General features: G+C 56.8%; 1 protein-coding gene across 1 annotated transcript in view; it reads right to left on the reverse strand.

Annotated features, from left to right (window-relative positions):
• The window catches only part of NHERF2 (NHERF family PDZ scaffold protein 2), a 34,250-nt gene extending 16,080 nt beyond the window's left edge, over nt 1-18,170 (reverse strand). The window contains exons 1-2 of the mRNA XM_080353757.1: nt 17,774-18,170; nt 13,378-13,635 (exon numbers count right to left, since the gene is read on the reverse strand). Of these exons, the coding sequence (XP_080209883.1) occupies nt 13,378-13,635; nt 17,774-17,983 (468 nt within the window). The 5' untranslated portion in view covers nt 17,984-18,170. The remainder of the gene's footprint in view (nt 1-13,377; nt 13,636-17,773) is intronic.
• Nucleotides 18,171-23,326: the final 5,156 nt, after the last annotated feature.

The following is a 23,326-nucleotide window of genomic DNA, read 5'->3' on the forward strand; positions in this document are numbered from 1 at the left end:
AAAAATTCACTTAATTCTTCCAGTACGGACCTGACAGCTGGACTGACACTCCTAAAGTTTGTTGCTTTTCAGCATCCCCTGGGCAGCAGCAGCTGCTGTCTCCACATCACAACAACCAGCTGAACATTTTGGGTGCTCCCCAGGGACAAGCAGGGGCTGTGGCAGCACCCATGGCAGCCACTGCCCCAAGAGGAGAGGAGGAGCTCAAACACAGCTGAGCTGCCCAAAAATGCTTCTTGGCAGAGCCTGTGATCACCCCAAAAAGAGCAAAGTTATCTTAAATATCACGGGGAAGAGCAGGGGGTGCTGCATGTTCCTAACCACACCACAGTGCCACCGTCCCTCACCTCGGTGTCAAAGCTTCATGTCACCACTGACCCAAACTGCCAGCACGGGCTGACAGACTTCAACAGGAGGTCTGGGCTTTTGCAGAGTATTTAAATTGCTTCCATTATTCAAATTGCTCCAACTATTTAAATAGCTCCAGCTGGGTTTGAGTGACAAAAGCATGAAGAAATATATTTACATCTTTCTAAAGGGCAAAAGACATGCAGGTTTGTGCTGTTGTCCCCAGCAGCTGCAGCACCGCTGACCCTGCATCCCCACGCCAGCCAGGGGCTGTCCTGGCATGCACGCCCAGCACCCTTTGGGTGCATCTCACCGCTTTCCCTGCCAACACGCAGCACCAAGGGAGCCAGCGAGGACAGCAAGCGAGCCAGGAGACAGCCGAGGATCCCAATTAGCAGCGGAAAGCATCCAGCCACGGGTACTGAGCAGGACCCACAGCCAAGCCACAGCTGATATGGTAATTTGGACATTTCCAGTGGGTCTCCAGCCCTTGCCAGGTCTGCTGTAGCAGATGGGAGCACCGAGATGGGGCTGGTTGTGCTGGTGACACCAGGTCCCTGCTCTGCCCTCAGTCACAGCTCAATGGCAGCTCCTGCGAGGAGGAGGATGAACTACTCAAAGGAAACCCTAAGCAGCGGGACTAGTCCTTCCAGCCGTAGAGGGGAAGGACAATGTCTCAGCAAGGACCCGCCATTCCCGAGGACACACACCCTGAGCCCTGCAGCCATTTCAGACAGCAGAGGGGACAGGGTGGCTTGTCTCCAGCAGCCCAATGCAACAGCAATCAGAAAAAAACTAACGAGGTCCTTTGCTGTCCCCTGGCACCACAGGAGCAGCACAAAGAAGGGGTACACACTCTCCCTGGGCCATACAAAGTCTCAGGTCTCCCCCAAGCCTCTGCACCCCAGTCCCTTCCAGGCGCTATGGGATGCAAAACCCATGGGGGAGCAGGGCGGCCGTGCCAGCACCCTGCACAGAGCCCCAGACACGACAAAAGGTTATTATCCCAAGAAACTGCCGGGCAGGAGAAAACAAGAGCAGGAAGGATGTGAAGGGTGGGGAGGACGCTGGTGTCCAGCCTGCAGTGACAGTCTCTGCCAGGCTGGGCTGCCCCACGGGACGGCACAGCTCCCACCCCCAGGCGCCCCGCACCACGGCAGGGTGATGGGATGAACATTTTATCTACAGCCTCCCAGTGTTTCACCTTTAAGCAATTCGCTGCCAAAGAAATCAGAGCATGACCTTCACTACTGCTGCCCCAGGCGAGGGGGTAAGCCTGGATTTGCCCCTCCCCAAAATCCTTGGCACCACACGGCAGCTCCAGCATTACCAAAATCCCTGGGCACAAAGGAGCCTCTCAGGAGAGGAGCTACAGCCGGGGCCATGTCCCCATGAGGAACATGTGTCCCTGCAAGAGTCCCCAACAGACACATCACCAGCAAGGGCAGCTCACTGCTGCAGGGACACAGTCCAGCCCCATGGGGTCCATCTGATCCCCCCAGCAGCGATCACAGAATCATAAAATGTCCTGAGTTGGAAGGGACCCACAAGGGTCACTGAGTCCAAAAATCCATGTCTCCAGCTGAGCTGTCCCTGCCATTCCTCAGCAACCCCACAGCTGGGGAACTTCTCAGCCACAAGCTGCAAGAAGCTGCTTTTCCCTCCCCCGTTTGGTGGTGTTTGAGCAGGGCTGGAGCAGGAGCAGCAGCTCGGGCTTGGCCGGGAGCCGGGACCAGCTGGCCCAGCCCTGGGAGAGACACAGAGGGAGGGAGGATGGAGGAGACTGAAGCCGCCACGTGCATGTGTTTTCTTTAAAAAAAGACAACTTTTCCAGCACTATCCGCCAAGGGAACATGCAGCCGGGATGCCGGCGAGCTCTGCTGCTCCAGGGGAATTGGCTCCAGGACAACGTGGGGCAGCAGCGTGGGTCCAGGCAGGCTGGGATTTGTCCAAGAAGAGAAACATGGGATCTCCATTCTGGAAGCAAAGGGATCTCACCAGATCCAGGGGGGATCTGTTTTCCTGGGGGTAGGAAAGAAAGGAGGCAAAGAGCATTGGTCGCTCTGCGCAGGGCTCAAATCACAGCTCGAGCTGCTGGAACAGGGAGAAAAGTCCTTCCCACGCTTGCTATGAACCCCCTGGGGCGAGGGGAGGGATGGCTACGGCCACAGGAAGGCAGCAGGAGATGCTGGGAATGAGCTTCCCCCATTGGCCTTGCTGCAGCGGGTAGCTCAGCCTCGTAGGAGAGACGGGTCCTGCCCCAAGACACCGAAAATCGGGGGCACAGCTGCCACCCACAGCAGCACATCTCAACACCCTCAGCACCGCTCCAAGGGCAGGTGATGGATCCCAAACAGAGCCTCCCATGCAGGCCAGGACCCAAAGCACATCCCGCACACCAGCTTGTGTGCCGTGAAACTGCTGCCCACGCCATGTCAGCCCACACTTCAGTCTCAGCTGCCTGCCCAGGCCAAGCCTTGAGCAATCACCAATCATTTGTTAACGCCAGCCTCGTTCATTAACTTTAATAACCCCGGGTCATCAGCAGGAATCCAGTCCTACCAGCTTTGCGCTCCCATGGTGACAAGCTTGGCAGCACCGATGACAAGGGAAATCCCCCTGGTGATGCGGGGACACTGGTGTGACATGCCAAGGCACAGCGCTCCCTCCCCAGAGAACACCCCGGGACAGGTGGGGCTCTCGCAGCCACACACCCAGAGCAGGAAAGAGGTTTTTCTCAAGGGTTGAGGTTACTCAGGCTGTGAACTCAAGGCTGTCGCCCCATGGGCTGCACAGCCACATCTGTACCAGGGGTGGGGGACACCACTGTGGGACCACATACCAAACTCCATGTCCCACAGCAACCTACAGAGGCCAGCACCAACCTGCCCAACCCCTCTGAGAGCTGCCCTGGAAGCCCAGTTTTTGGGGAGGGGGTGCAATCCCCAGCAGGTCAACAAATAACCTGCAACCCTGCAGAAAGGCAGCTGCTTGCCAGGGTGTCCATCATAGGATGGGGAAGCCCACAGTCTGCACTATGGGCCTGCAATGATCACAGAATCCTTTTGGTTGGAAAAGACCCTCGAGATTGAGTCCAACCATAACGCACCGCTGGCACTACCCCATGTCCCTGAGAATCTCCTCTCCACACCTGTTCAAGCCCTCCATGGATGGTGACTCCACCACTGCCCTGGGCAGCCTGTTCCTGTGCCTGATGCAGCTCCTGGTCCTGCTCACAGTCCCCGCAGCCTCCCCAGCCCTGGAGGAAAAAGTCTGGGTGCTACATTCAGATTTTCAGAGTCAAATAACGCACACGCAGGGTTGGAGAGGGACCACACAAGCCACGGCACTGGCCCTTTGGGGCTGGCTGTCCCCTCAGCTCCACCACCAAGCTCACCCCGTGCACGGGTTGGGATGGATGAGCTGGGTGCAGCCCTGGGTATTGCAGCTCTGCAAAACTCACCGCACGCTCACCGCACACCTTCCAGCTCCCACCGCCACATTTCGCTGCCTCCAGCTTGTCCCCAGCTCAGGGACACATCTGTGCCTCCCCAGCCCGGCCCCTGCCCCAGGATTTGGGGAGAACAGGCGCTGCTCTGTGAGCGCTGGGGAGCATCGGGACCAGGGAAGTTCAATAGTTTACCACCAATATTTGTCTTGGCTGGGCAGCACCGGTTGCTGGAGGAAACGGGGCAGGGGGAGGGCTCCAAACATCCTCTGCATTCCTTATAACGAAAGCAAAGCCAGCGCTGTGGCACCCACACTTGGGGTTAACTGAATGTAAGGCCTTGTGTATTTAAAAATCCTGCAGTAATATATCCAGGGGTGTAATTTTCCAGAAAGCAGAAGGAGTGAGGGGGCCTCGCTCCCGCCCCTCAGCTTGACATGCGAGCTACCCCCTCCTCCCAAAAACCCACGACTCAAAGCTTTTGCACAAAATCTGTCCATGGAGTTGATCTGGATGCAGCACCCGAAGTCCACAGCTCTGCCTGCGGCTCTCAGCCTCCCCCACACAACTCAATCCTTGCAAAATGCTGCTGCCAGCTCCATCCCACAGCACTGCTGGAAAACACGGGATCACACCCAGACCTGATGCAATTGGGAAACACCAGGGCTCACCACTCAGCCCATACCGCTGCCATGCTCAGCTCAAAAAAAAATGACATTTTAAACCCAGCTGCTTAAAAATATGACCACAGGAGATGGCCTTTGCCTGCTGAGCACCCTCCCAGGTTGCTCCTCAGGCGAGGGGCTGGTGTTTATCTCCAGCAGAGCCGAGCAGCACCCCGTGCTGGGGCAGATAAGAGGGTTTGGGGGTGGCTTTGCCAAAGCCCCATGCAGCAGCGGGTGCTCCAGGACAAAGTGTGTTTCCGATGCCGAGCAGATCTGCTGCGATAACCCCAGGGCCAGCACCAGGCTCCGGCTGTTCCTGCTGATAAAGGCTGGGTGCAGGCGGGTGCGTGGTCCCAGGTACATGCTGGTGCTGGGGACACGCTGGTATTGGCTGCGGAGCTCTGAGCATGCTGTGATCCACAAAGGGCTGAGGAGACCAGAAAACCACAGGGAAAACAGCTGCCCCAGCAAAAAGCTTGCAAAGCCAAGAGATGGATCCGAGTGCCCAGCAAAACCCAGCAGCTGCTTCAAGGAGCGGAACGAGGCAATTTTTATCCCCCTATTTGAATTTTTCCCCATGTTTGAAGGTTCCTTTGAACCCAAACTATTCTGCAATATTCAGGCTGCCCCAAGCACCTCCCCAGCACAACATGGGGTCTCCCATCCCTGGGACAGACTCAGTCCCCAGTGCCAGCAGGAACCCTGTGCTCATTAACAGCCACCAGCCTAGAGCAGGGAACTCTCCCAAGCAAGGCAGACTATTCACCCTGCTTAGAACTAATTAGGGCTTGTCTTAATTAAATCCTGCTAACCATGAACAACCGCAGGGTCAGAATTAACTGATTTACCTGGGATGGCCTTTGGCTGTTCAGGGGGGACCGTCAGGCTGGTGCAAGTGAGCCAGCCCTGCACCAGCCACAGTGGCTTGGGATAACCCACTGGGGACCAGCCCCATGGCAGTAGTGACACACCGCAGGGGACACTGGTCCAGCTGGTGGCACAGCCATGCCCCCAAGGGTTGCAGGGAGAGCATAGCCAGGGTGGGAGCTCAGCCCGCCAAGGCAGGATGGAGGGATTAGCCCTCCTGCCGCCTTTTGTGCTGCTCATTTCTTTAAGGGGATTAGTCCCTTTAAGTCCCTAAGAGGGTTTAATCACACCAGGCCAGGGTCCCAGCCTCACATCACCCGGCAATGGAGGCACCCAGGACCACATCCCAACACCAACCCACCACTTCTCCCCATCCTGCCCCTTCCCCAAGCATCTGCAGCCACAGGGACAGGTCTGCCCAGGCTGGGGACCCACTGAGGGACAGACCTGCTGCCAGGCAGTCACAGCTTGAGATGCCCACAAAGCAGCCCCACACACCACTGTGGTACCTATAGGGAATCATCTCACCTTCCCCTTGCTCATAAAACTACTTTTCAATTTGGCTTTCAGACTTACCGCTAACAAACATCCACCACTGGCTTATTCTACCTTGTAACAAACTCCTGCGAGGCTTTAGTGGGAAAAGAGAGACGTTTAGACAACAAAATCCAGCTCCAAGGCTGGCTACGGTTTAAATGTGCACAGCAGAGGAACCAAAACACTCAGAAGTCCAGGCAAAAGCTGTAATGAAATTAGATTATGATACAGATCTCACCAGAAATAATTATGTCAACAACTTGAGTTTTAATTCCTTATTTATAGAGACAACTGGATCTGGAGAAACCCTTTGCTGATTATGAGTTTAATTTTCTCTCTCGTATCCCCACCTGCAGCCTCCCAAGATCACTGCCTGTAGAATCTCTATACCCAGCAACAGAGCCAAGGACCAGGCACCAAAATGGCTCAGTTCAGACCTTAATTTATCCACCAAGTTCTCTGCAGGGCTGGGTAAATCATTGCACCTCACAGCCTCAGTCATCCTGACCAAAGCGAGGAATGAAGCACAGAGGCGATGCCGTGGACACCACATTGCAGCTGCATGCTGTTAGGGCTGCAATCAGCAAAGGAATGTTGCATCACGGATTACAAGGAGCTCTTTAAGTCCTCTTTAAACCAGGGGTAGGTGGGATTCACCCCAACCCACAGCATCACCAGGTCTGGTGTCCATCACCCAGAGGGGTTTTATGCAGCCACACTACACGGTGGCACCAGGGACAGTCCTGCACAAAGAGAGCTGGAAACACACAATGTGCCCCCTCCTGCAGAACTAATTTGGGTCTTGGGAATAAATAGAGACTGTAAAAAAAAAAATCCAATACTGTTTTAATGTTTCCTCAACCACAATGGGATCACAAGCCCAACCATCCCAGAGAAGCTCCAAGGGATGGAGCAAAGTCACAGCAGAGGCGCCGCGCAGCTGCCAGGGCACATGCCGACAGCCCAGATTCTGCCAGAAGATTTTTAATTTATTTGAAACCACTTAATATTTTTTTACTATTGAAGAGAAGCATTAACCAGCTGGCAAGGAGCCCACTCATAAGCAGGGCTGTTATTAAAGCAAGCTGCTTGAGCGCATCCCAGCGAGCAGAGGGGGCCGGGACCGGCTGCTGCGGAGCAAGCTGCATTTTTAACAGCTTCCATTTCATATCAGTTTTCAAATCATTTTGAGGGAAAGCTTTGGATTTTTCAAGGATGCAGAAGGGAACATGACCGGCTGGACCACACGCAGCATCTCTCGGTGTCGGCACTGTCACCGCTCCACAGCCAGGCAATGGGCTGGGATGCAAACACTCCCCTGTGCTCCTGCCCCTCTCCCAGGGAGGTGGCAGGTCCCAGGGTGACCCTACAGTCCCCTCGCAGGACCGGGTGGCCCTTGGGAGTGCATGGCCCCAGGAACAAAGGCTCCTGGCAGGGCACAGCTCCTCCTGATGCTAATCTGCCTTCTGCCTCCTGCTCCCTTCCACTCGCTTTGTGTTTCACTAAAAATATCGCAGTGGAGGAAGTTTCTGCCGCGGGGTGGATGCTCTCCTCCCCGGGAGGGGCTTCCTGCACTGCCCCAGCACAGAAATAACCCCCCAGCCCAGCTCCTCCATGGGAGCCACACCGAGCCCAGGCAGGAGAGCTGGGGATGCCCACTCAGCCCCCTCCCTCTGTCCCTGCAGCATTTTGGGTGATGGGATGCAGCTGTGGTCCACATGAAAGGGAGCATTTTCCATCCAAACCCCCTTCCCACAGCACCAAGAGGACCCTGTGCAGGATGCGAGGGCTGGGGAGTCAGGGCTGACCCCGCCATGCTCCAGCATGGCCAGTAACACAGTTCTCTTCACTGTGGGTAAATGTCCCATCTCATATCTGGATTGCATCCAGCAGGACAGGGCTCAGATCCCTGCCAGCACCTCCTCCAAATGCTGCAGCAACACTCAGCACACGCTGCTCCCCACAGGCTCCTCACGACCCGAGGCTCCAGCAAACGGCGGCACTGCGATGCCAACCCCAAACTGATAACAAAACCCAACGAGCAAAACTCCGAAGTTAGCAGATTGCTGACGTGCAAGGGACAAACAGATGAGACTGTGTGGGGAATGAGGCTAGGGCTGCCCTGGTCCCTGTGAAGGGACCTGCGATGCTCCAGGATGCAGAGCCTCCCCGCAGACCAGACCCCACTGCTCCCAGCACATTGAGGGGACAGAATCACAACCAGCTCCTGAAACATCCCAACACCCACACTAAGGGGGCTCTGAAAGGAGAAGTCTCATCCTGCTTCTTCTAACCATGCATGAAGAGAGACCAACGGCATGAAAAATCAGTTATTTTTATCCATTGAGCCTATTGCTGCATGCACAGGAAAGGCTCCCAAAAAAGCAAAACTCTCCATGCTCTTCTGAGCAGAGCTCACGGTGCAGCACAGCCTCAGGCAGGGGGAAAGCATCCTGCAGCCATCCCCAGAGAGGCCACCTCCAGCTGCCATGTGTCCTAATCTCCGTCCCCAAGATGCTGCAAGCTGGAGCTGCTCCAGAGCCCACCCACAGCAGTTCTGCCCGGCCCGTGACACACGATGCTGGTGAGCCCAGTGCCATCAATAATGCAGCAGGGTCAGTGCTGGCACGGGGCCGCCGGCTGCCCTGCTGCTCCACTGCCTCCGGGATGGGATTGAAGCACTAATCCCAAAAGCAAGCCTGGCTTCGCTGAGCTCCACCAGTAACCAGACCTGTCGCCATCCCCATGTACCCTGGTACCTGCTGCAATGCTGCCCTTTGCAGAGGGACAGGAGACTCCGGCCCCGCTGTCCTGCTTCCAAGGTCCCCACAGGCATCTTGCCTTCCTCTTCCCTGTCATGATAGGGCAAGGGGTGATGGTTTTAAACTAAAAGAAGGGAGATTCAGGTTGGACATGAAGAAATTGTTGCCCCTGAGGGTGGTGAGAGCCTGGCCCAGGCTGCCCAGAGAGGTGGTGGATCAACCATCCCTGGAGACATCCCAGGCCAGGCTGGATGGGGCTCTGAGCAACCTGAGCTGATGAAGATGTCCCTGCTCATGGCAGGGGTGGCACTGGGGGAGCTGGAAAGGTCCCTTCAAACCAAACTATTCCATGATTCCCCAGCAGGGATGTGGGAGCTGCACTCCCATCTCCTGCCCTCTCCCATCCCCAGCAGAGCAGCAGCCCGAGCTCCAGGCAGCCCCAGTGCAGCTCCACACTGCAGGTGCAGAAATAGCTTTACAAAGTGTTTTTTAATCAGAAAAATGCAGAGTGCATAGAGCAACACATCCCTGCCCCAACAGTGCATGCACAGGGCTTCCTTTTGGCTTTGCCCTTCCAGCCCCGGGGCTGCATCCACAAAGACAGCTGCTGCAGGAAGGGCAGGGGACATCAGGGGACACAGCTGCAGCTCCCACAGCTCTGTGCTGGAGAGATTCCTCAACCTCTCCCTTCACAGCAGGAACCTCATCCAGGTTGTATCAGGGATGAGCTTTGCTGTCCCCCCAGTCATGCCCTTCCTGCAGGTCTGAGCCTGGGGAGCACAGGATGCTGCAGGGAAGTGCTTTAATTTAAACCATGCTGTTATTTTTTTGGGTGTTTTTTTGTTTTTTAATCACATAATTACTACAGACATCTCTGCTCATGTTAGGTTTTATTACATCTTTGCGGTTATTCTACAAGCCCTAATTTTGGGGCCTCAAATAAGTTGGCAAAGTTCTCCAAAAACATCTGTCCCTAGTTACTCCCCCTTCCAGCACTCCAGCAGAAAGCTGGAGGCTGAACATGTTGCAACCCAGAGTTTTATTTGCAATAGAAACAAGTTCTTATTCCTGACCCAAACAGAAGCGTAAATATTTATTGTCTCAATGTCAGTGCTGGCCCCACACCTGTGGGTCTGACAGGCACCCAGGTGCTTGTCCATCCTCCTCCAGAAAACATCAGCTCCTCTTGAGCATGAACTGTGGCACGCAGGAGGCTCAACGCCTGCTCGCTGTCATGACAAAGAGCCAGTCACATCGCCCGGGTCAGCAGAGAGACACCCGTCCGTCCTCCTGCTGTTTGCAGCTCTTGCCAGCAGCAACACTAATGTGACACTGTCCCTCCCTGAGGGGGGGCTGATTAACCACCTGTCATAATTCCCCTGCACTACAATTTCTGGACCCAAACAGGCTGCTTAAATCCAGGAGCTACCAAACAAGAGGTGGGTTTGTTTTCCAAAAGATAAACGCTGGTTTGTCAAGGTCCCTTTGCACATCCACCCAGCATAGTCGTGCTTTGCTGTGACCATGGTAGCAACAGGGGGAACAGTGTTCCCCCAAGACACATCTCGGTGGCTTTACTGTTCCTGTTTCTCCTACAAACACACCTGGAGAAAGCAGTGAGGCAGCAAGTCCCAAGGACACCCTGACATGCTTCAGAACCCTGCGCAGCTGTAACTGGGCTCCCAGTAACAGCACATCCCCTGCACCGTGCTATGGGGGCAGCCGGGCTGCAGCACAACCACGAACCCCTCCAGGATAGTCGACAGCACGCAGGCAACACTGCTCAGCACCAGCCCAGCCCTGCACCTCACCTGCCTTTCATACACCATTTAATTAACCGCCACCACCAGCTCAAACCACTGTCCCAAAGGCACCTTTGCAATAAAAGCACCCAGCACAGCCCCAACGCCCCCCTGCTTGCTGCCTCCCAAACCCCCAGGAACTCCATGCTGGGCAGAGCCAGAGCCACAGGGAAAAGCACCAAACAGCCTGGTGGCCACCACAGCATGTTTGGGACAGGAGCGCATGGCATGGGGACATGTGTTCTGCTGCGTCCCCTCCCCAAGGACACAGTGAGGGGCAGGCAGCAAGAAAGCAAACCCCTCCAGCACCAGAGCTGGGTGCAGCACTGCAGGACAGGGCCAGGCAGACCCTGTGCCCCATGTCACTGCGTGTCACCACAGCCAGGCAGGACACAGGTCCCCAGGGCAGTGAGGATGGCAGTGGTGACAGTGCAGTGGCTGGCAGCCAGCCCTGTGACCTGCTCCGGGGCAGCCAGCCTGATTTTAAATACGCTCTGAATTATTCATGGCGTCACCGTGGCTCCTGGAGCATGAGGTCCTGGACGCCAGGTCTCCACCAGGGGTGCACGGTGACCTCCCCATCCACAAGAGCTCTCGAGGGTGGGGGGGGGGTGTCACTCCTCTTCCAAAATAAGAGGGGACAGCACAGGGGGGCTGGCAGGGCTGTGCCCACCCTGCCTGGAGCGTCACCTCCTCGCTGCCCACCACTACGGCCATGCAGGGTGCCAGATTTCCCTCCTCTTTGTTTCAGTTTTCATTGCTTCAGGCTGCACTGAACAACCTGGCCTCATAATCAAGGAAAAGTGCAGCTTTTACATATAAAAATGTTGCTCCTTGGGAACAGCCCAAAGCATCAGCACCAGTTCCTACAGCAGCAGGTTGGGGCCACAGGTCTACAGGGGGAAGGAGCTGCCTTTTCCTCACTAAACTCCTCCAGGGAAGCTACACAAAAGCCCCAAATCTGGCTGGCGACATGGTTCTGACTGGCCCTCAGCTGCCACAGCCCCACTGCAGGGACCCAAATCCCCTGAGCAGCCCCACAATGCTCAGGAGCTGCACAATGTGGTCCCAGTGATCTGCAGGACAAGGGCCAGGGTGGAGCTGCCCCACAGAGGGACACAGCACTGGGGGGCTGAGCACTGCAGGAATCGGGGTGCACCATGGCACCCCCAGCCTCCAGCCACCTGGGACATGGGGAGAGTCACATCACCCAGACAAAGTTTTACTGCCTTGAAGGGAGCAGGACCGCAAGGCACGGAAGCAGAGGGCAAGTCCTGCTGCTCCGGTCACCCATGACCTTGCCGCAGGGTCGCTCACGGCCCCAGCGCAGAGAAGTGACCTTGGCCAGCAAAGCCAGCAGCACCCAGCTCTTCAAAGAGCTGCTGCAAACCAGCCACTGACCTGAGCCTCTGCAAACACCTGCCACGCTCAGCAGCCCCATCCCCAACCCCACGCATAGCGCATCGTCCCGAGGTTCTGTTCCCTTTGTCCAGCTCAGGCGCTGCCAAACATCGGTGTCAGCACAAGCCCCAAATGCCACCCCATGTGAAGCCCCAGTCAAGCCCCTCAGCGCCTCTGGGGGAGCCGGGGTGCTTCTCCCCCCTCGCACCCCAGCCCAGCTCTCCCCGTCCCACCCTCTCCTTGGAGGAGCCGTAACCCAAAGGCCGGAAAGGACCGTCCTGTTCCCCTCGCCTGACTTCCCGTCAGCACACGCTGTTGGATCGCGCCCAGCAAACCAACAGAGTCAGGAGAGGAAATCCCCAGCTGGGAAAGCTGCCCCCCAGCCATGCCCAGCCACCCCCAGGAACAGCTCCTCTCCCACCAGCTGTCCTGGGGGTCACCAGCCCCCCATAGGACCGACTCCATGGGAAACACCATCATACAGACTTTCAAACAGCTTCAAATCACGCAATAAGTGAAGAAAGAAAAAAACAAAACAAAAACCCAGCACAGGCGCTGCCTCCAAGCCTGCCCCTGCCAGCACCAGGAATGGGGGTTCCTCCCAGGGCAGCAAAACCTCTGCAAGACGCCAATAGGCTCTGGAGGAAGGACCAGGGTGAGACCCCCTCCTTATCACTGGAGCTGCCTCCTGCCTTGCACCAGCATCGCGCCTTATCAGCGCAGGGAATTCCTTCAGCCGTGACGCTGTGAGGGCTCCTGAGGACATGAAGCTTTCCCCACTTTCCCACCTTGTGTCCTCCTGGCAGCCCCACAGCCACTTTGGGGACAGTGTCCAGCCACCAACGCACCTCTGATCGAAGGGAAGGGGACAGACAGCTGCAGAGGCATGACAGTCACCAGCTCAGCCATGTAACACCCACGTTCCCCACCCAGCCAGGGCAACACCAGGGCCAAAACTGCGATCCGCCGATCTGCAGAGCCAAGGCTGCCCCGTCTCCACCAGCCCAAGCCCAGCAGCGAGGCAGCCGTGGAAATTGGACCTTTTCCACCCCAAATTCTTTCCTTTTTGGAAAGAAGTTTACCAATAAAAGGTACTTACTGCAGAATTGCAGTCCAGACCCAGGCCACTTGAAAAAGAGCTAATTTCCTTCTTATTTAAGCAAAACACTGATAACACATTCACCTCACATGTTCCCTCCCTCCTGCAAATAATTGGAGGAGAGAGAAGCTCATTCATGAGCTCCAGCTTTGCCACATTCCTGGTTCATGCAGGGAGCGAGACTCAAGCTGGGTCACCCACCCAAGGCTGATGACCCCTCTGTCCCAGCACTCAGCAGCTCCCAGAGCCCAGGAGACCCTCGAGGAGTGAGTGGCTGATGATGCAAGAGAAAATGATGCCAAGAGGCAGCTTGTCCCCTGCTTCAGGACACAGTGGGGTCCCCAGAGCTGACAGCCACATACAGAAGGTTTTTCTCTGATGGGAAGCACCATGCTTGCAGAGGGAGCTGCTCCCAGTCCCTACTCTGCACCCAGCAGCCCCCCCTCACCTTCCTGCTGCCATGCGAGGAGAAGCTGTGTGTGTGCCGGGGGAGGCTGTCCCCGCTCAGGTCCAGCTGCGGCTTCCAGACCTCCCCATTGTCACTGCCCACTGACTTGGTGGGCGAGAGGCCGGAGTTGAGCAGGATCCCGCCGTGCACCATCTCCTCTGTGCATGTCAGGCGCAGGCTGCACAGGTACTCGTCCGTCTCCTTGTCCACCACCAGCAAGCGTGTCTCTGACTCCACAGCTTTGATGCGCTGCACAACCTGGAAAAGAGGGAAAAAAAAAAACAACTGAGCAGAAGCGCAGGGACCTCCCAGTTGTGGCAAGAGCTGCATTCATTAGCTCCCACTCTCCTGCAGCTTCCACCTTGCTGCATGGTGCAAGTTTGCTGTCACTTCCAGCCATCGGTGACGGGGAGAAGGGCAGAGCGCAGCTTTGGGGGTTGCCCAGCATGGAGTGCCTGCAGCCCCGGTGGTGACGGTGGTGGCTCTTCCCTCCCTGGCTCTGCCCAGGGCAGCTGCACAGACCCCCCAGGATCACCTGCTCAGACAGGAGCTGTCACAAAGGCTGCTCATTGCACCCCACCCCACCCCCCCACCCTCCAGCATCAGAAACCTTGCTGCCCGGTTTTGCCCCTTACAGGGACAACACAGCCTGTCCCTCCAAGCAAACCATCTTGCACAAACTCAGCCCCTTGATCTGGGGTGTCCTTCTTCCCCCATACCCAGGGCAGGGTGGAGATCTGGGGTGCACAGGCAGGCACTGAGCACGCACACATACATTTGGTGGCCAGTCTGCCTTTGCTGGGTCCTCCTAACACCAGCATACTGGTGACCCCCCCCACCCCAGGCAGATTTATGAACGAAACAACCTGATCTGTGCGTTGATCCCTGGGCTGTGCTGGAGCCAGCGGAGATAAGGGAACCCAGCACTGGGAGCAGGAGATGGACCTGTCCCTGCTGGGACCCAGCACTGAATGGGGACCATTGTCCTGTCCCGGCAGCTCCGCAGGGATCAGAGACGGGCAGAGGCTCTGAAAGGAGCTGGCGGTGTCAGGGAGGGCTGGGAGGAGCTGACCCCGGCCGGTAAATCACACCGGGGTGGGCTGTGATGGAAATAGGACAGATCCAGGACATGCACGGGAGCTGGGCAAAGGGAAACCAGCCCAGAGCCCTGCCAGCACCATGAAGGGCTGGCTCTGCCGTGCCACCTCCTCCCTGCACAGGCCTTCATCCCCAGGAGGAGGTGGAGGGGTGGTATCACTGGTGATGCTGCCCAGCAGCCATCCCTGGCCATGGGGAGACCTTGAAGACCACAGACCCATGACCCCCCAGACATGCAGGAACGCCCCCCAGGGGCAGCACTGGCCTTTCTCTCAGGGTCCTGCTCTGATCTGGGTCACAGCAGCCAACACACTGCAACCACCAAGGTTATAAAACGACCAACGAGCCTAATGCGCAATTAGCCAGCATTTATTTACTCCCCTGCAAGCTCCACTCAAGGTCAACAGAGCCAGTATCTGCAAATAAAAAAACAACACAACCAAACAACCAGCAAGAAATTTATAGACTGCAGACAAGGCTGCTTGTCCTGAACCAACTAATCTGCTGCAGCCTCTAGCTCCACATCAGGCGGCAGCATGCCCAGGGCTCCCGTCCAGAATGGCCCACAGGGTGCACTCCAGCAAGCCCCAGAAAACCCATCTGCTCTCCTTCAGATCTATTTCCATGCCGCATTGGACGGTGCTGCCAATACAGGCAAGGCAGTGCCTGCACAAGGCCACCATTCCCAAGGGGACCTGGGAGCCAGCGTGTGCTGGCAGGACACACAGGTGGGCAGCATGCAGGAGAAACGTGCTGGGTCCCGCACAGCGTCATCCCCCAGACCCCACAATGGGGCACACCATTAATCACTGGCCAGGAGCAGGGTCACCTCACCAATATGCAGAGGGACCACAGAAGCGCCATGGTGCTGGCTGGGCAGGATGGTGAGCTGCTCCCTGGCTGGTGGGGAACAGTGCTGGGGCTCATCCCACTGCCAAGCGCCTCAACAGCCATGGCAAGCGGTGGAGCAAACAATGGAGAGGGCGCACAGAGCAGTCCCTCTCCCCATGGGCAGGGATGAGCGGAAGGGGCTTTCTGGGACAAAGTCCCTGGGCAGCAAGTCGCTCCAGAGACAGAGCAGCAAGGCAGAAGCAAAGCAGTAGCCAGGTACTGCCCGGTACCCTACCCGTTTCCGAGCCATGGTCACAGCCTCAAGCCCGCAGCTTTTCTGAAGACAACACAGCCTCCCCTGCGCATCTGGCGCCTCAGGACCTCCTCAGCCCCGGTCCCAGCCGCATGATTTCCGCGGCTCCACCCAAACAGACTTTCACCCCTGGCTACACCAACAGCAGCCCTTCCACCCTTGCCAAACACCAGCTGCCCAGGAACGAGCCACATGGTGCCACCAGGAACAGCTCAGTTCATCCCTCCTGCTCCGAAAGAGATGCCTGTGCACAGCGCTGCCAGCCCCGGGAAGGCAGGAGCCCATCGCTCTGTGCCCCACACTCACTGCCCACTTGGGCGAGGGACCCAGGAGCCAGGACACAATTTCACATCCAAAACATGGAACACCCTGAGAACACGTCCTGCCTTCGCTCCTTGGGTAAGGCTGGGGAAAAGCAGAAAACAAAGGCACAAATGCCGCCAGCTTCAGCTCGAAACACAGTTACACCCAAACAGCAAGGTCTTCTTTGCTGCGGGCCCGTCCCACCACAGCTTCGGATGCGCATGGATAAATGTTACTTATTCAAGGTTAGGGACCTCAGCAGCGCAAGGAGGAAAGGCCACAGCAAACTGGCAGCTCTGACCCATCCAGTGCTGGGTATCTGTTGAGGGAGCAGGAAAGAGGTTCTCACTGTTTTGAGGCAAGAGGAAGGGCGATCCCAGGGGTGTCCTGGGACAGCTCCTGCTCACACACACTGATGCCAGCACAACAGGAGCACAGCACAGCTGTGAGCTCCGCGACACTCCGTCCCATTCCCTGCTCTGCAGCAGGGAGCGAGCGCCAGGGCTGAATCCTGCCTCCGCCAGCAGAAAATGGAAGACAGGAAAATTTCTCCCATTTCACTTGACCTACTGGAAAACTGTGTACATTTTGCAGACACAGCTGGCTGCCTCAGCTCCGCTAATGCCCATCCCCAGCACCTCAGTTTCAGCAGGGAGCTCTGATAGGTCCCAATATGAAGCAGCTCCTTATGGGAACGCAGCCCTCCTTTCTGCCCAGCCAGATCAAAGACACAGATCCTCCTTCAAGGGTTTTGAAATCACATTCAGGACAAACAATAACTTTTACACAGCTGGCTCAGATCAGCAAAACAGGCTCATTCAGCCATGAAAACCCACCAAGCCCATGGAGAGGAGTCCACGAGGCTTCACTGGAGCTACCTGGGCTTGCCATGATGCCCAGGGAGGTTCTGCCTTACCTTGAGCACAGCAACATCCCTACCTGCACATGAACCTGCATCCCCCAGAACACTGCTGGGCCCACAAGCTACATCCCAGCTCTGCCCCAGTAAAGCACAGGCAGTGGAGGCTCAACATCTGTTCTAAGTTACTCAAGCACTAAACCCTGCAGAGCCCCACAAGCCATCAAGCAAACGGGCACATTGGGCACCGTGCCCCTACCAGGCTCCACAGCTCTTTGGGACAGCAGCAGCCTGAATCTCATTGCTTGTCTTTTGAACTAAACTGTTTAACCAACACAAGTTTCAGTTTTATAAGCAGAAAATGACATGGTCTGAAATGTGCAGCTTCTGTTAGAGCTGAGAAATAGTTCACATGGACCCCCCCTCCAGTCACAACCGGGGTCCAACAACAGCCATTATTCCCCTACAAGCTCTATCACACTTAAGCCAGCCAAACTGCTGAACATCTGCAGAGCTTAATCAGGAGATTTTAAGGCATCCTTAAACGCTCTGGGCTGCATAAGCAGGAGCAGTTTGCCTAAACTGGCCAAGAAAACACATAGCAGAGCCGGAAATAAAGCCCGGGTATCCCCCATTCCTTTCCACCACAGATTGCATAACCAATGGCGCCCTGCCCATGGCCGAAACACCTTCACCTTTCCCACCTTCACATGATTACAACATCCTTTCCCCAGCAGCCAGACCGACCACACCACACAACCATTCTTGTGGCAACTCAGCACCCCAGCCATGCAAAACTCCCCTGCAGGCCTAAGATTTTGGGGGGCACCCATCCCATCCCAGCAACCACCAGCGGCAGCTGGGCCAAGGATGCTCCAGCATAGACATTTTGGGAGAAAACCACCTCAGGGAAGCTGGAGCGGGGCAGGGGGCCCGGGGTGATCAGCCCGGGGCGGGTATGAGCTGCCTGCCCTGCCCACCCGTGCCCGCACCTGGTGATGCGTCTCCTGCTCCACGTTGTGCCCGTTCACCTCGACGACGCGGTCCCCGGCGCGCAGTCCCGCCGCTTCGGCCGGTGACCCGGGCTCCACTTTGCGGATGAACTGCCCGTTCTTGCCCTTCTCGCCGTGCAGGTGGAAGCCGTACCCGCTCTCCCCCTTCAGCATTCGGCACAACCGCGGTTTCAGCTGGTCCTTAGCCATGGCCGGGGCGCCCGGCGGGCGGCGGCGCGGAGCGGCGGGCGGGGGCGGGCGGCCGCGGGGCCCCTTTTATGGGCGGCCCGGGGCGGGCGCGGAGCGGCGGGGAGCGGAGGGGCGGGGAACGGGGGGGCGGGCCGGGGCCGGGGCCGGCGCTGGGGCTGGGGCCGGAGCCGGAGCGCTGCGCAGCGCGGCCATGCTGAGCGCTGCCCCGCGGCAACGGCAGCACGGCGGGCGGGGCCGGGGCCGGGCCGGGGCGGAGCCGCAGAGGGGGACGGGGATGGGGACGGGCGAGCGACGGGGCGGGCGGAGCCGGGACCGGGACTGACACCCGGATCGGGACCGGGACTGACGTCGGGACCGGTGCTGGGACTGACACCGGGATTGAGACCAGGACTGACAACGGGACTGGGACAGACATCAAGACCGGGACTGACACCGGGATCGCGACCGGCACCGACACCAGGATCAACACCGAAACCGGTGGAGCCGCTGGGCTGATGGAGCGGGGATGCCCGGGGCTGACCATGACCTCCCGGGCTGTGGGATCCCCGGTGCAGCACAGAGCCCCCGGGCTGGGGACAGCACCAGAGCTCCCCGGGCTGGGAGCAGCTGCCTGGAGCCCACCACCCTCCATGGCAGCCTCGGCACCGCTGCTGAGACAAAGCTGCTGAGCTGGGTCACCCCTGTGTCTGTGAGCCAGGCCCCCATCCCCGCTGCCCTCCAGGAAGGAGTACCCAGGCCAAGGCTCATCCTTGGGGCAGCAAAGCTATTGGGGAAGTGGGTAAGGACCCCCCGTGAAGGGGAGCTGATGGGGAGCAGGGCCTGGAGCAGAGGCCACTCATCCTGCACTGGTGAGATGTGCGGGAGCCCCTGGTTCAGGGATTGGAACACCCAGCCCAGCAGCTCCTCTGCCCCAGCCCGTGCCCACAGGGAGATGCGCAGCTCTTTGGGGGATGCCCCTGCCAAACCAGCCAGCCTGGCACACATGGAGCTCCTGGGCTGATGATGCACTCGATACGTTCATGGCAAACTACTCAGAAATGATCTGTGTCCCCCTGAGCACCAGGCAGGGGACAGAGTTCGTTAGCAGGCAGCCCTGCTGTTCCAGTCCCAAACGTTCCTGGTGGGGAAAGGCTCCTGCTCCATCCCGGGTGTCCCTGCAGATGGGCCATCCAGGCTTCACCTGAGATGAGCGGGTTTTGATGAAACACGGAGATCCCCGTCTTCACATGTTTAAATTCCTGGTCTTCATTTCCTTGAAGTCTCTTACAAGGAGGAAATAACCCAGATTAGTCTTCACTGCACTGTGTCACAGCTTTTCTAGCTCTCCGCTGTCACTTCTCTTTCCTCAACCGCTTCCCTACCAGGTTTTTAAAGAGCTGAAGCAAACACAGCTGCCAGCTCGAGACGGTAAATAAGGCTCCATAAATTAACATTGATTCACTTTTAATTTGTAGTCTGCTTTACAAAAATGCTTTCCACTGCAGTTATACTTAAAGTCGCTCTTCAAAGAAAACATGCTTGAACCACAGCAATATTTGGTGATGTGTCTTACAAGAAAGTCGCTATCCTGGGGAAAAAAATGGCATTTTTTATGTCCGGAGTGAGATCCCAGCAGGGAGGACACCGGCTGCCTTTGTTCTGAGGCTGCTTTGCTCTCTGCAGTGCTGCAGAAGCGCCGATCTCAGCACAAAATCTTGGGTGACATGAGAGGAGGCCAGAGAGCCGGGAAATTCTGAGACTGTTTTATTTGCTGTACAAGGCAAGTGCTCCCTTGAGCCTCTTTGTGGAGCCCTGAAGATTTTTATCGGCCTAGAGGAGTGCGAATAATTGATTTTTCCACTCACTGGCTAAACCAAAAAACTGGAGGGATGAGGGGGAGGAGAAGGAATTGTTTCAAGTTTATCTGGACAAAAAAGTTTTTCTTTTTATTCAGTGCAATAAAAACACGGGGGAGAAAAACTTTTGGGTGGTCAGACAGAATATTTTAACCCTTTTGAATGTCTTTTCTAAACTGTTGGTAGCTTGCAATATAGAACAAAAAAAAAAGAGAAAATCCACCTCATTTCAAAAAGGTGAAAATGGGTGGTTTGTATTTTTCAAAAATGCTTTTTTTTGGAGCACAAACATTTTCTCAAGTGTGACCCGGATTTGTTGATTTTGTTTTCAACCTCATTGTCCCCAAAAGGCTTTTTTTCCCTCAAATCTCATCTATTCCTTGTAGAGAATCCGAGGAGGCTCAGGTACCGAGTATCATCTTTGTGGGAAGGAGCTGGAAAGAGCATGAAAACACATTGTGCAAAGGGGCATCCTCGCATGGTACAAACCCCTTGGTTTCCAAGCCCACCCTGGCATTTCCCACCTCTGATCCATTGTAGGAAAAAAGGCGAGAGCCCAGGGGGGTCCTGCACTCACTGCTGTAACGGAGCCATGGGTCCATCCAGCAGATACTGCACAGGCAACGTTTCTCCATTTCAATTTCTCTGTGTTCTGATTTGGGCAGATATTTAAGTCCCAATGGGGCTGTGCGAGGGCTGAGGAAGTTGACGGGATCTATGCTCACTGGCTTGGAATGGTTCGAAGCTCTTTTTGTTTGACTTCTGCTTCTAATTCCTTCACCGCACTTGGTTGAGCAGCGACAGAGAATTACACCTGTGTCCAGAACCCTGTTTGCTTCAGTTCTGATCCCATTGCATCCCTAATGCAAAATACAGATGCTGTATGAAGTTTCGCAGCTACAGAAATTAGGTTTGACTGGGTGGCTCCCTGCTGCATCACAGAAAGGTATTTTTGGAGCCCGTAAAGTCCATCTGTGTTCAGAAACCAGCAGATCCCCAGCTGATAACCTTGTTTCCAAGGCGGCTGGGAGGTCAGGGCAAGGGGCTCTGATGGGAGGACGTTTTGCTGGTGGTGGAGTCTCTGGGTTTTGCCGGTGCATACAAAGAAATGAGAGGTTTTGCCGGTGCATACAAAGAAATTAGATGCCTCTAGACCATTTTCTGCCAAAGAGACATTTTTGCCTGAAGGACACATGTTTTCAAGACACCAGGAGCCCTGTGTCTTGCTCGCGGCTCCATCTCACGCCTCCTGGGTGGCTTTGGGCAGATCCACATGCTTTGTCTGGTGTTTATCCATGTTTATCTATTATCCAGCTGCTTCCCAGTGCAGAGCCGCAGCTCACTGGGCTGGGTGCAGGTCTGTGCAGGAGACCTGGGCCACCCGCGGCACCTTCTGCCTGAGCTGGAGGAAAAGCTGGATCCCTCTGCCCAAGCTCAGGGATGCACCCAGGTCAGCAGTGGGATTTGATGGTCCCTGCTGGGAGCTACAGAGCCATCGCTACTGCAGTAATTAGCTCTATTAATAAATGAAGTCCCAGGCTTTCCGCCTGGCATGGATGTGGCCGTGCTCATTCCTCCCTTGTTTTGCTGTCACTCAGCGTGGGGCTGCCGGGTCCCAGCTGCTCTTGGGGGAGCGGGAAAGGCCGGTGATTTATTTGCACTGCCGGAGGAACTGGAAATGAGAGGAGAGCTCATAAAAAGCACTGTCTCATTTTCTCTGCACCTCTGTGTGTGGCACTATTGAGCTGTAAACATTTCCCAGGTTAGATTTATAGAGACAGAAGGATCATTAGGAGGGTTAATAACGTGCTGTGTGGCTTGGGAAAGTCCGGAAAGTTCGGTGACGCTGCCAAGAGCTGGGAGATCCCTCTTGCACGAGCTGGCAGGTAGGAATCCGCCCAGGTCCGTGATTATCTACAGCAGACGGCAGCGCGGTAGGTACCCAGGGTACCCAGCCAGAGGGGCCTGGCGGCGCTTGGTGCTGCGCAGGCGTGGAGCCGGTGATTGTCCCTGGGCAGACGCAGGTGTTTCCCAAATCCAGCCCCATGTACAGTCACACGGTGGAGGCACCTCCAGGGTGGCCTCGGCGTGAGGTTGGCATGGCCCTCAGGACACCTGGGGGACACTCGAGGGTGGGAGTGGGAAGGTTCCAACCCAATATTTCCCCTCAGACACCCTAGGAAAAACCCCAGGCTGCCGCAGCTCACCTGGGGAGATGTCAGCCTGTGTCTCTGAGCCACTGACACCTTATCAGCGCTCTGGACAGCTTGGAAATAGGCAAAGCGGCAGGTATGGAGACACTGATATCTCCTGCTCTCTGCAGCTCCTGCCCCTCATCTCCAGCTCCCTTGAACAGCATCAGCGTGAAGGTGTGCGCAGCCCGAGGGGACGGGATGAGACCCCTGGCAGGCCTGGCACCGGGACCCGCAATTACTGTACAGGTGGAGAAACAGGCATTATAATATCATATAACGACTTGATTATTACTGTTGTTCCATTGTGAGCAGGGATAATAGATGCAGGAAAATCCACTTCGGGTGCATCAAAAACGTACACCAAACAGGGACAGCAGGGACCATTGCAGGGACCATGCAAGGCACCCAGCTCTGCCCAAGGGTTTTCCATCCCTGGCCACCACCGTACCCAACAGGGACTCAGGAGAGGTGCTGGTACCTGGCCTGGTTCAGCCCCAGCCGCCTGCACCCCAGCGGGCCAAGGAGCAGCTTCTGGGCAGAGCCGACGACAGAGGAAATTCCTTGGGGAGTTTTCTTCCTCCTGGTGCACGCAGGGCCCTGCAGCCATTGTGTGTGTGCACGGGCCAGCCCTGGCGTGAGCTCACACCAGGCGGTTCCTGTCCCAGACGCTGCCCTCCCCAAAGTCCCCAGCCCCGGCGTGCACGGTGGATGCTGCTGGTCCCTCTGGGAGAGGCTGGAGAGCCGGGAAGGAAAGGGAGCTGCCCTGGGCTTGGGCTGGGTCAGGGTGGGACGTCTTCCTGCCCGCCGCAGCCCCTGGGCTTCGCCCGCCTTTCGGACTGGAACAAAACACATCCGCTGGCACAGCTGGTGGGTGACGCGCAGCCCGTCCAGGAACCCTTGCTGCGGCCAGCGGTGCTGGATCCGCAGAGCTGCCAGGCAGGACCTGGGGATGGAGCTGGACCAGGGGCCGGATCCAGGTCCAAACCCCATGTGTTGCATGGGGACCGGGAGCCCAGGAGCAGCCCCAGCCCTGGGCTGCCCTAATCCTGAGCAGCAGGACAGGATTTAGCCCAGGGCTTTCATCCCCTTCTGGGCCCATAATCTTGGCCCTGCAGACAGTGGAGCACCCACGGGGGCAGCTCGCCACTCTGCAAGGACACAGGGACAGGGACATGGTGGCAGGGCTCATCCTCACCCTCGTTGCATCTCCACATCCCTCCCCATCTCCTGGCATCGATGTGGCCACCAGATGGCATGGCAAAGCCACCCAGCTGCCACCACGCTCCCAGCACCCTGCCCACCACCCCACAGCC

The sequence above is a fragment of the Nesoenas mayeri genome (genome assembly GCF_963082525.1).
Source record: "Nesoenas mayeri genome assembly, chromosome: 15".
NCBI classification, from domain to species: domain Eukaryota; kingdom Metazoa; phylum Chordata; class Aves; order Columbiformes; family Columbidae; genus Nesoenas; species Nesoenas mayeri.